Source organism: Plectropomus leopardus, chromosome 24 (assembly GCF_008729295.1).
Source record: "Plectropomus leopardus isolate mb chromosome 24, YSFRI_Pleo_2.0, whole genome shotgun sequence".
NCBI classification, from domain to species: Eukaryota; Metazoa; Chordata; class Actinopteri; order Perciformes; family Serranidae; genus Plectropomus; species Plectropomus leopardus.
In genome coordinates this window covers 13,238,993-13,251,234 of record NC_056486.1, presented here as the reverse complement: position 1 = coordinate 13,251,234, position 12,242 = coordinate 13,238,993, and the positions used below count along the sequence as shown (strand labels likewise).

The 12,242-nt window shown below is 46.3% G+C and overlaps 1 protein-coding gene across 5 annotated transcripts in view; it reads left to right on the top strand.

Annotated features, from left to right (window-relative positions):
* dgkza (diacylglycerol kinase, zeta a) overlaps positions 1-12,242 on the top strand; it is a 115,334-nt gene that overhangs the window by 99,267 nt on the left and 3,825 nt on the right. For all 5 annotated transcript variants that reach the window (XM_042512879.1, XM_042512880.1, XM_042512878.1 and 2 more), the window contains 5 exons: positions 483-530; positions 3,726-3,768; positions 4,670-4,790; positions 5,727-5,763; positions 6,987-7,086. In XM_042512879.1, the coding sequence (XP_042368813.1) occupies positions 483-530; positions 3,726-3,768; positions 4,670-4,790; positions 5,727-5,763; positions 6,987-7,086 (349 nt within the window). The remainder of the gene's footprint in view (positions 1-482; positions 531-3,725; positions 3,769-4,669; positions 4,791-5,726; positions 5,764-6,986; positions 7,087-12,242) is intronic.

The window sequence follows — 12,242 nt, the reverse complement described above, 5'->3', positions numbered from 1 at the left end:
TTGTATTCAACATATTAGAAGCAGTTTTCACTCTGCCCTGTGCTGGACTGTGTGTGTGTGTGTGTGTGTGTGTGTGTATGCATGTGTGTGTGTGTGTGTGTGTGTGTGTGTGTGTGTGTCTGAGCAAACTAAAGTCTTCTGCAGGAAAGTACGGGAGCATCAGAGGTTCAATCTTTTCCAAGCTGCTCATCAATTTTAATGTCTCATTTGTCTCTGCATGTTTAAACGACAAAACAGATGATCATTTTACACTTTTTTAAATTGTAGATTAATTTTCTTGACAACTCATTTCTTTCTGTCATCTTAACCATTAAATTTCACTGCTACCTGTCCATATTAAGACAAAGTGTGTACATCAGTGTTTGTGCGTGATTGAGTGTTTGAGAATGAGGACTGCACTGTAGCTGGCTGTAAATGCAAAGTGGACAGAGACACTGAAGTGGGTGAACAGCTTTTCTGTCTGTGTTGATCTCTTTGTCCAGGCAGGAAAAGAGCCAAAAGACAAGTGAAGCGGAGAAGGAGCGAGAAAAAAGGTAACACACACACACACACACACACGCACCTGACAGCTACGAGGTTCAGCTCTGTGTCGAACGTGAAATTTGAATGAATCTTTAAATCAAACGTCAAGCCGTTACAGCCGGTCTAACAACCTACCTATAGGACACAGAAATGTGTGTTTGTGTGTGTGTGTGTGTGTGTGTGTGTGTGTGTGTGTGTGGGGGGGGGGGGGTTTAGAAAAAGAAGTGAGACAGCCTCTGTGTCTCCAGACAGACTGTTTTCATCTCTGACACATATTTTTCTCAACCTCTGTCTCTTTGCGCTCACTTTGCATGCTGGGAGTTGGCTGTGTGGGAGCCTGAGCTGTCTTTTCTGTCAGCTTCACTGTGGTTTTATTCTCTTTGGGAACTTGCATGTTTTCACTCCATGATCTGGTTCAGTTTAGTTGCTTTCTTGGCCGAGACTTCGCCAGCAGTTTTTGCGTTTGATTCCAGTTTTGGTGTTTTGCATTTTTGAGCTGAACACAACCCAGTTCTCGCTGTCAGTCATTAAAGTCACGATGGAAATCAGTCAAATTCTGCAACAACAGTCGGGCTGCTGTTTCTCAAAGAGACGACTCAGAGGAAAGTATTCCTGACAACTTTAGATTGTTTAATATACGGACATAAATTTACATCTTTAAAAGATAAATCTTATTATATATTGTTCATCATTTCTGTCAGCTTTACTTACTAAATTATAAGATGTCATCTAGGAACACTGTGACCATCAGACAGGTCAGGATCCCAACGATCTAAGGCAGTGGTTCCCAACCGGTCCCGCCACTGGGTCCAGATTTCTCCTTAGTCATTAGTTCAAGGTCCACACATGAAAGAAATGACCACATATTCACTTTGATTTGACAAAATCTAACTAACTTTTAGCTTAAAAACAGAATGGTAAAACATATTGCAAGAAGTGCAATTAAAATTATTCAAAATAAAAGTTCTGTGCAACAAATTCACTGTACTTGTACAAAAATAAAGTGTACTTTTCACAAATTTGACATGGTCACAAGTCACTTGCAGTCCATCCAGAATGGGAGAGGGGCCCGAAAACCACCAGTTGGGAACCACTGAACCACTTTTTATGCTTCTTACTGTGGAAATAATTGATCACTTTATATAGATCAAAAAACCCCAGACAGAATAACAGTGCAACTTGTCATTAAATGGATGAAAAAGTTCAGGTGAAATTCTGTTAAATAAATCCCTCATACATCCAGGAGGTAATGTAACACCCAGGGAAATAGATGCGTCATCCTCCATACTGTCTATATCAGGTAAACACTGCTTTCAAGGTTACGGTCCTTTTCTCTGGAGTACCAGGTATAAGCGAGAGCTGACTGTGAGCCGTACGCTCCATGGAGGCTTCTAGTGTCTCAGTGAGGAGAGGGTGTTCTGTCAACAAGAGCACTATAGCAAAAATTAAGCAAGGGATCAGGGGACGGGTTCAGTTTTTATACCTCCACACTGAGGAGAGCTGTGGCCGCAGGCACATGTTTTTGTACATCTGTATATACAGATATATATCTATATATATATATATATATATATATATATATATAGATAACATTCAAGGAAGGAAGTAATGATCAGATTTTGGTGGCCAAAGGTCAAGGTCACCTTCACCTCGTCTTTTTTACTTAGACGTAGATGGATTTTTGGATAAATAACTGTGAAGGGCTTATGAAAGCAGCACAAGAAAGATGCTCCAGATTTCAAAGTGTGAAGATTAAAAAAAAAAGGGCTATCCTAAGTTTTTTATTAGCTGAAGCTGTTTGCTGCATTAGTGCTCCTTTAATGCAGCATTGTCATTGAAATGCTTCTTCGGTGAGTTTACTGGGATATAGACAGACAGCAGGAACTTAATTTACATTTTATGTTGTGATGGGGGGCTGGTGTTTTTTTTTTTCTGTCATATTTTTTAAATATTTTTTTCTTTCTTTTTATTTTAAATTTTGAGGGGTATTTTGTGAAAAATTTTCTGGTAACTTTGAGGGGTTTTTTTAAATTGAAATATTTTTTTTGATGTGATTTTCTCTCTCTAATAATTTTAAGGTATTGGTATTTTTTTGTTAGATTTTTCTGCATTGGGTACTTTACTTTTTATTCTTAGAGTATATTTTTCGATAATTTTTTTTTTTTTTTTTTTTTTTTTGACACAGCACTATTCTCAGTCTGACTGCAGCCAATCGAAGAAACTGAGTTTCTTCGCTGAACACTTGTTTACTGGGATATTAACAGATAGCAGGACCTGAATTTGCATAATCTGTTGTGGAAAAAAAAGTCGATTAACTTGCAGAAATGTTAAAATTCAATCTACCTTTCTTTGTGTTCAACATCAACGCATCTGCTAATTCCGATGCAGACATTCGTCCTCTCTTTCTCACACACACACACACACACACACACACACACACACACACACACACACACACACACACACACACACACACACACACACACACACACACACACACACAGACAGCTCCCATAGGGTCAGACAGGTCAGTTTGAGACAGTCAGTCTGTCTTAGTCTTATGGGAGCTGTCTGTGTGTGTGTGTGTGTGTGTGTGTGCCCAATTTATGAGTGTGTGAGACAGAAAGAAGGAGGAGGGGGGGGGGCAGGTCTTAGCATCGCCTCTATGGTTTTATAAATCTCCTGTGCGCTCCTGTCTTCCTCTCCTCTGCCTCTCCCCTTCATGTCTTAAGGCTGGCTCTCATTTTCTCTGGTTTACTTAATTCCTTCCCTGGGCTAAATTCATTTAATTCCTACATTCAAAGTGTGTGTTGGGTTTTGTGGTGTGTGTGTTGTTTTTGATTTGTCTTGCAGCCACAAAAGCTCTTAGAGATTTTTGAAGTCCTCTCTCTCTCTCTCTCCCACACTAACACACTCGCACTAAGCCTAACATAACTGGATTAGGACTCAGCTATTTAGAGGGAGAGGGAGTGAGAGCGAGTATTGAGGTCAACCTAATAAACATTCATCTCATATGTCAGCCTGGCTTTAGCCATACGCACAGCATGTGTTTCAAGCACTTAATGACATTAACATACCATGCTGTCTGCGCGGGAAATGCTTTTGATGAGCACGCACATTATATTGATGAAGTTTTAATTCCAACATTTATATCTAATCTTCTCTATCTCCCTCCGTTTGTTTCTGTCGCTCTTATATGTGCCAGAGATGTTGTTTGAGTGTGTGAAGAACAAGGACGTGAAGAAGGTGAGTGACACTTTCATTCGCCAGTCCCATCATCAGCGTTTGAATATTCATCTGTCTACACGGCACGGCTAAAAACCCAATCATTTCTCCCTGCGAACATTAATTACCATGAGGTGTAATTGATATAATTTGACTGAATTAAACAGGGATCACGCAGCGTGGTGTAAGTTGAAGTCCCTAACTGAAAAGCAGTAAACAGCTGTTAGTTTGTGATTTAAACATTCTAAACATGAAAATAAAAAAAGCTCAAAACACGTCGTCTGTATAGCATCCAGCCACTTTATGCCTTGAAAGTTCATAAACGCCAAAGTCAGACACACGCGGTCATCAGCAGAAATAGCGAGCATGGAGTTTAATGGTCATAGAGACTTTTTGACCTCACGGTCTGGATTTCTGTTATAGACACGAGGAATGATCGATTTTACGCAACTTTTCCTTTTCCGGTACAAAATAAAAGCCCTCTGACAACGATTTTGTCGACACATTCCTTTAAATGTCTTACACAAGGCATTCTATTGTAAAATAATTGCAGGACCATATTGACAATGCAAGCGCTTCTACCGCTCCATTAATGAGTAGAATATGTGCTTTTAATTGTGGAAATACAGAACTCATAACAGCATGCGAGGCTGTCATCTTCACCTTGTTTGAGGAGAAAGAGACAGAGCTCCTCCTGCAACTTTTTTTCAGCATCCTCCTCAGCAAAGGAAGAGAAAAAATCCAAGTGCTGTGCCAATTTAAAGCTCTGTTAATGTTTAAAGTGGTTTTCATATATAAAAAGTGACAAAAAAAGACTAGAAAAGAAAGCACATCTACACTTTGCCCCTCATTGAGAAGTGAATTTTCAGTCACAAAATCTCTTTTCCATTCTCTCGAATTTAACCCCCATTTGGCCCCAAAGCTGCAGGAGCTGCACCTGAAGGGGGCGGACCTCACAGTGCTGGACTCATCCGGCTGCAGTCTGCTGCACCATGCTGTCGGCACAGGAAGTAAAGACACGGTCCGCTACATCCTGGACAACGGTAACTATAGCTGACAGCCATATAAATATATATATGCTGTTTACATTCAGACAAAACAAAACAAAATTTTGAGCATTGAACATATTATTTTCTTCATTCTGGTGAATTTTTTAAGCACCAGTTTACTTGTGACGATTCAAAACATGGGAACATAATGGAACATAAAGCAGACAGGCTTCAAGCACGTACAGTTTTAAAATATTTACTCACCTGTACATCAGCTTCTCTAGTTTCATGTTATCTCTGCTAAACACAAATGTCCACATGACCCTCCATATACATGCAGCCGTGCATACTTTATATATGAGCCCTAACATGCCATTTATCACATCAATAATAAAAGAATGATATCAGCATATCCAGGGTACAAGATGGATGTATCCCACGTCTTGATTGGAAAATGCTAAATTTGCAGAAGGAGAAAGATATAGAAGTGGAATAAGCTTTTTAAATGTTTCAATTTTGTCATATTTGGAATAATTGGTGTGCATGTAAATCATCATTTCCCTCGTGTGTACACCCTTGACCAAGTAATGACCGTGAATGACTCACATGGCCTTAATTGTTGCAGATGTGACATTTATTGAGACATACTTCTTGTTTTCATCATGAAATTTGTAAAATGTCACTGTGAACTTTAATTGCGAAGAGACAATTTACGATCGATCTGTTGTCACACTGCTAGAAATAAGAATTGCAACAATAAGATAACTAATCCAAATTCTAAAGCACATCCTGAGGTAATGTTAATGTGTTACAGTCTCACTGTTCATCTGCTGCCACTGCAATAAAGAGAATTACGAAATTCATACTAATAAAGCAATTACATACATTTTCCACATAAAACCACTGAACGCAAATGCTGATCGTCGTGTGTCACTGATACTCAGCAGTCATGCTCAAATGTCACTCTACTTTCATCTGTCTGTTTTCCAGCTCCAAGTGACCTGCTTGATGTCACAGAAAAAATACAGTAAGTAAAGTCCTGGATCCATCCGTGTCCAAACTACTCAAGAATTTAAAAGGTTCCCACGCTCACAAAAAACCTGGTTACGCCATGGCATTTCACTATCACATTTTCCATGGCCTGGTAAAGTCACAGAAAGAGGAAAAAATAAAAGTTTTGAAAAAGTTTTTTTTTTTTACACCCTCTAAACCTGAACAACCTGGATTCATTTCTTTCAAACATGGGAGAAAAAGGCAAAAAAAAAAAAAAAAAAGCAGCTTATAAGAAGAAATTACCCCCAAAATTTGCAACAAATGAGTAAAAAGCTCTGAGAAAATGACCTGATCATAAACAAAAAAAAAAGGAAATAAAGAACAATAGCAAACAAAAAAAATAACCATGTAGAGTTTTAATAATTACAAACCTTTCCCCAGCTTTTTGAAACTCATTTTCTAAAACTACTACATTCTTGCAATTTGCAGGACATCCCTTGCCAGTTAGCTTATTGCCTTCTTTTTTTTTGTCATGTTTTCAAAAGAAATCAAACTAATTTGCTCAGCACTCAAAATACCGTCTGAATGCAGTTGACTGTGGATCCAGGTTTCAGGAGGTGAAAAATTATTATTATTATATTTATATTATTATATATATTATATTATTATTAACGGATTTTGTCGTGTTTGATGCCATTAAAATAATGTAACATAACAGAAAAATAATATGTATCGATGCGTGACAACATTTTACTCACTGTTACGTGTACATTTTCCCTTCATGCTGAAATGATGTTTGAAAAATGCAGGGCAAGTGGAGCTTGAAAAAGAAAATGATCGCAGCTCCTTAAAAAGTTCACGGAAAAGTTTTGAAATTTTGTCCATGAAAATGTGTGTTAACCTTATAAATATTACATGTGAATTCAGCAAATTATGAAAGCTTGTGACCATAACTTAAAAAAATGTATATATACATATATAGGTGTTACAGTGTGGCTGAGAACATGTTGTCAAACTGTGAAACTTTGCCCCGTGACTGCAGCATCAGCTTTGATGTTGTTCCACTGAGCCCCGCTCCATCTATATGTGCTGCACATCTTAACAAGCATTCGAAATCTTAAAGAGAATAAACATAAGAAAGCAAACAAAAGCCGCAGGGTGCTTGGTCATCAGCGATGCTCGACTCTCACAAGACACGAGGTGCTGTTCTCTCATGTTCGCTCTGTCTCTCTCTCCGTCTGAACTCTGGACCAACAGCGGAGAGACAGTTCTGCATCGAGCTGCATCCCTGTGTCACAGGACCATCTGTCATTATCTGGTAGAAGCCGGAGCCTCGCTGATGAAAACAGACCTGCAGGTATGTTCTGTACACATGTGTTGGGGTTTTTCAAGCTTTCAGTGAATTTTATTGCAGAGAAAGTCAACCGTGTGGTTACAATGCCGACTGAAGGGTTAATGTATGCAAAATGTCTGCAAGAATTTATATTTTTGTGATTTGACACCACTACAATATGTCAAGAAATTTCTTTAAATTTGACATTCACAAACATTCACTTGAATGATAATTAGATTAGAATTTTGTTTTTAAAGGGCATGCATCTATCATGGCTCAAATTTGCCACAAATGTCCACTGGAACTCAAGACAATTTTGCAGTTTATGCCAGAAGAGTTATAAACATGGATAGCTACTGAGCTTCTTACTTTGTGACATCTTTTGATAAGACATATTAAAGTTAGTACTTGCTAAGTGTCCACTCCTCACTCTCTATCTGTCCTCTCTCACCCCCCCCCAGCCACTTCCTGTCTGCTGTCCACATAAGTCTTAAACCAACAACCTCAGAGTTACATGGCAGCATCTTATCACCTGTGTTTCCTCCCTCCCTTATGGAAGTTAAACCTTTAAAGTCCACTGCACTGCATGAGTCTTGAACCGCCAACCTCTAGGTAACATGGCAGTTTCTTATCACCTGGGCCACCTTGTCTGACTGTTTGGTGCAGCTTCCATGTGTATTTCTCCGCTTCCTTATGGAAGTTCAGCTTCTCTCTGAGTGTCATTGCCAGAGTTTTATCACCTGTGCATCAGCTGGCTCATCATAAGTGCTGTTATTAAGCATTTTTGACACTATGTAAGTAAGTAAGTAAGATAAAACTGAAATACAACATCCAGTTGAGTTGAGTTGTCGGAAACCAAGGGTTTGAAGCTTACTTGGGACAAATAAATTTTAAAGTTCTATTACCAAATGAAAAGGTTAAATACGCCTGGAGAAAAACTATGAATGCCGATGGGGCTGGTGGCGTGGTGGATAGACTGTAAGGACAGTGAACCTAAGATTGAAGGTTCGAATCCAGCGTCGCCAGAACCGGAGGTGCTTCTATCCGTTGGGTGGGAGGGAAGGGAGGACGTATTTCCTCCCAGGGTTTCTGGGGTGTGTAAAGCAGGGGTTATACCAGAAAAACGTAGAATCGGCTGAAGTTTAAGAGATAAGTGTAGAAGTAGCAATTGGGTGAGGTTGTATTTTATGTGTATATATATACACACACAGACACACACATAAAGTGTGTGTGTGTGTGTGTGTGTATATCATTGGGAAAGATATCAGTACAATATGAAAGGTCTAAATCTCGGCGGATGGGGGGTGCTTTGGGTGGGGTGGGGATGTCAGCGGGGAGTGGTTCGGTGTAGGGGGGGTCTCTCTGTTAACTTATATATTGGAGGGGGGGGGGATATAAGGGTAGGGGGTTCCGGTGGGGGGCAGGGTCAGGGGTTTGGGGGAGGGGAGTGGGGGGTGGTTCTGCTCTCGCCTGGGTTGGTGCTGGGGGGGAGGGGACCATGGGGTGGGGGGGCGGGAGGCGGGGGGGCGGGGGGGGGGGGGAGGGGGGGAAAAGGGCTTGGTTGCCCCCGTGGGGGGGGGGGGTGTGGGGGGGTGGGGGGGGGGGGGGGGAGAGGGGGGGGGGGGGATGGCGGGGGGGTGGGGGGGGGGGGGTGGGGGGGGGAGAAACGAGTGGGGGGGCCGGGGTGGGGGGGGGGGGGAGTGGCGCTGGGGGGGGGGGCGGTCGGGGGGGCGGGGGGGGGGGCGGTGGGGGGGAGGGGGGGGGGGGCGGGGGTGCGCGGTGCGGTAGGGGTGGGGGGGAGGGGGGGGGTCGGGAGGGGGGGGTGGGGGGGGGATGGCAGGGGGAGTAGGGACGGTAGTGGGGGGGGGGGGGGGGTGGAAGGGGAAGTGGGGGGGGTGGGGGAGGGGTTCACCCCAACTCTCTGGTAAGGGGGGGACGCTTAGTTGGTGGGGTAGGTATAGGGGGGGGGGGGGTGCTCGGTGGGGTTGGGGGGGGGAGGGGGGGAAGGGTAATTAGGGGGAGGGGGGGGGGGAGGGGGGGGGAGGGGGGGGGTGAAACGGAATTAGGGGGGTGGCAGGGGGGGGGGGGGGGGAACGGGGATTGGTGGGGGGGGGATTAGGGGGGGGGTGGGGGTGGGTGAGGGGAGCGAGGGGTGGGGTGGGGCGGGGGAGGCTAGGGGGGGGGGAGGGGCGGTGGCGGGGGGGTTTTTTCCACTGGGGGGGGGGTGGGGGTGGGGGGGATTTTGGGGGGGGGGGGGGGGGGGGGGGGGGGGGGAGGGGGGGGTTGAGAGAGGGGGGGCGCACTTGGCAGGGGGGGGGGGGGGGCGGGGATGGTGGGGGTGGGGGTGGGAGGGGGGGGGGGGGTGGTGGGAGCTATAGGTGGGGGGGGGGGGGGGAATGGGGGGGAGGGACGGGGGGGGGGGTAAATGAGTAATGGGGGGGGGGGGGATGGGGGGGGGGGGGGAGGGGGGAGTTTCAGGGGGGGGGAGTTGGTGGAAGGCTGGGGGGGGGGGGGGGGGGGGGGGTCGGGTGAGGGGAGGGGGAAGGGGGGGGAACGGGGGGGGGGGGGGTGGGGGGGGGGGGTAGTGGGGGTGGGGCGGGCGGGGGGAGGGGAGGGGGGTAGGGGGCGTGGTGGGAGGGGAAGGGGTGGGGGAGGGGGGGGGGGGGTGGCGGGGGGGGGTGGGGGGGGGAGGGGTAGAGGGGGGGGGGGTTCGTGGGGGGTGGGGGGGGGTTGGGGGGGGGGGGGGGAGGTTAGGGGGGGGGGGGCTATGGGGGGGGAGGGCTGGGGGGGGGGTGGGGGGGGGGGGGGGTGCATTGCTGGGGGGGGGCGGGGGATGGGGGGGGGGGGGTCCACTGCATGGGTCCCTGGGGGCGGGGGGGGGTGGGGGGGGGGAAGGGGGCAGGGGGGGGGGGGGTAGTGGGGGGTGGGGGGGTAGGGGGGGGGGGGGGTGGGGGGGGTGGGGATGGGGGGGGGGGGGTTGGGGGAGGGCGGGGGGGAATGGGCTTCGGGGGGGGGGGGGTGGGGGGAGGGGGGGGGGGGGGGGGGGGGGGGGGGAGGGGTGGGGCGGCGGTGGGGGGGGGGGGGGGGGGGGGGGGGGGGGGGGGGGGGGGGGGGGGGGGGGTTAAGTGGGGGTTGGGGGGTTGGTGAGGGGCGGGGGGGAGGGGGGGTGGAGGGGGCGGAGGGGGGGGGAGGGGGGGGGGGGGGTGGGGGGAGGGGAGGGGTGAAGGGGGGGGGAGGAGGGGGGTGAGGGGGGGGTGGGGGGGGGGGGGGGGGGTAGGGGGGGGGGGGGGGGGGGGGGGGTGGGGAAAAAGGGGGGGGGGGGGGGGGGGGGGGGGGGAAATGGGGGGTTTTAATTTTAACGCCTGGGGGGGGGGTATGAAATGGCGGGGGGCTGTTCGGGGGTTGGGTGGGATAGGGACTGTAAGGGGGGGACAGTGAAACCTAAGATTGAAGGTTTTTCGAATCCAGCGTCGCCAGAACCGGAGGTGCTTCTATCCGTTGGGTGGGAGGGAAGGGAGGACGTATTTCCTCCCAGGGTTTCTGGGGTGTGTAAAGCAGGGGTTATACCAGAAAAACGTAGAATCGGCTGAAGTTTAAGAGATAAGTGTAGAAGTAGCAATTGGGTGAGGTTGTATTTTATGTGTATATATATACACACACAGACACACACATAAAGTGTGTGTGTGTGTGTGTGTGTGTGTGTGTATATGTATGTATATATTATGTATATATTTTTTAATATAAAATATTATATTATATTTAATTAATATTATCATTATTGTATAATAATTGTATTGTATTGTATAATAAGCCAACACAAACACTGTTTATCAGCCAAAAAGACTCTACAACATACAGCTAAGCGACATATCATTTTAATTTAATTTTTAACTGACTACAAGTACATTTTTCCTGTCGAGAACTTAGTTATGCACTTGACTCACAGTTGAATTTTTGAAACAAGATTCGATCTCACGACCTTCCAATCATGAGACAAGCACCTTAGCTCTCAGAGCTATCCCTGGCTGATGAAAACTTTGTTCCTTGCAGGTAAATTGAGTATCATGACGTCTGTCAAAAAGCATGACTGATATGTGGGTCAGGCCATGAATGAGCCGATATTGTCTCTGCAACAGATAAATCATTATCAGCAGAGACTTCTGGCATTTTTCTATGAAAGTCTCTCAAGCCTTTTTGACAAAGGTATACATATATTTAAAGCTGATTTAGGTTGACTTTATTTGGTGAATTTTCCCTGCCCAGAGCTTAACTGACTCATATATCAGTGGAGTCTTTGACCAACACTGAAATTTCCCTGTCAACACCACATGACCCTTATATCAGCAGGGCGAACTGCTTTATCAGGTGGAATAGGTAAGCAAGATTTGATCTCATGATCTACTGGTTACAGAACAAGCGCCTCAACCCTCAGAGCTAAACCTCCCAGCACTTGAAGAGTTTTCAACGTCTCGTTTGGCTCTGTACTCAGGACGATAGCATTCAAAAGACACCTGTGCCGAGTAAGATTCAATCTCACAACCCTTTGGTCATGAGGCAAGCACCTTAACCCTCAGAGCTAACCCTCCCAGCACTTGAACTGTTTTCGACGTCTCCTTTGGCTCTGTACTTAGGACAAGAGCGTTCAAAAGACACCTGTGCCAGGTAAGATTCAAACTCAGGACCTCCAAGTTACTAGAAGCACACTCAGTTCTGGCAATGCTGGATTTGAACCATCAATCTTTGGTTTACTGCCCATGCAGCCTATCCACCAGACCACCATCACCACCATCATCTTCTGCATTCAAGCTTTTTCTCCAGGCGCATTTAACCTTTCCATTTGGTAATGGAACTTTAAAATTTATTTGTCCCAAGTAAGATTCAAACCCTTGGTTTCCGGGTCTGGGAGCAAGCACAATAACGCTCTGAGCTAATCCACCTGACACTTCAGTTGTATTCAATGTTCCATTTCACTCTTATCTTTGGACAGAAAGCTAAAAAACTCACCTGTCCCAGGTAAGATACCAACTCTCAATCTCCAAGTCACTGAGCAAGTGCATTAACTCTCTGAGCAAAACCACCCGAAACTTCAATTAAATGTCTTAACTCAGGAACAAGCACAAGTGGCTGAAGCACTCTTGGTCAATACTGGACCAGTTTCAAAAGTTCTTAGACACAAAAAC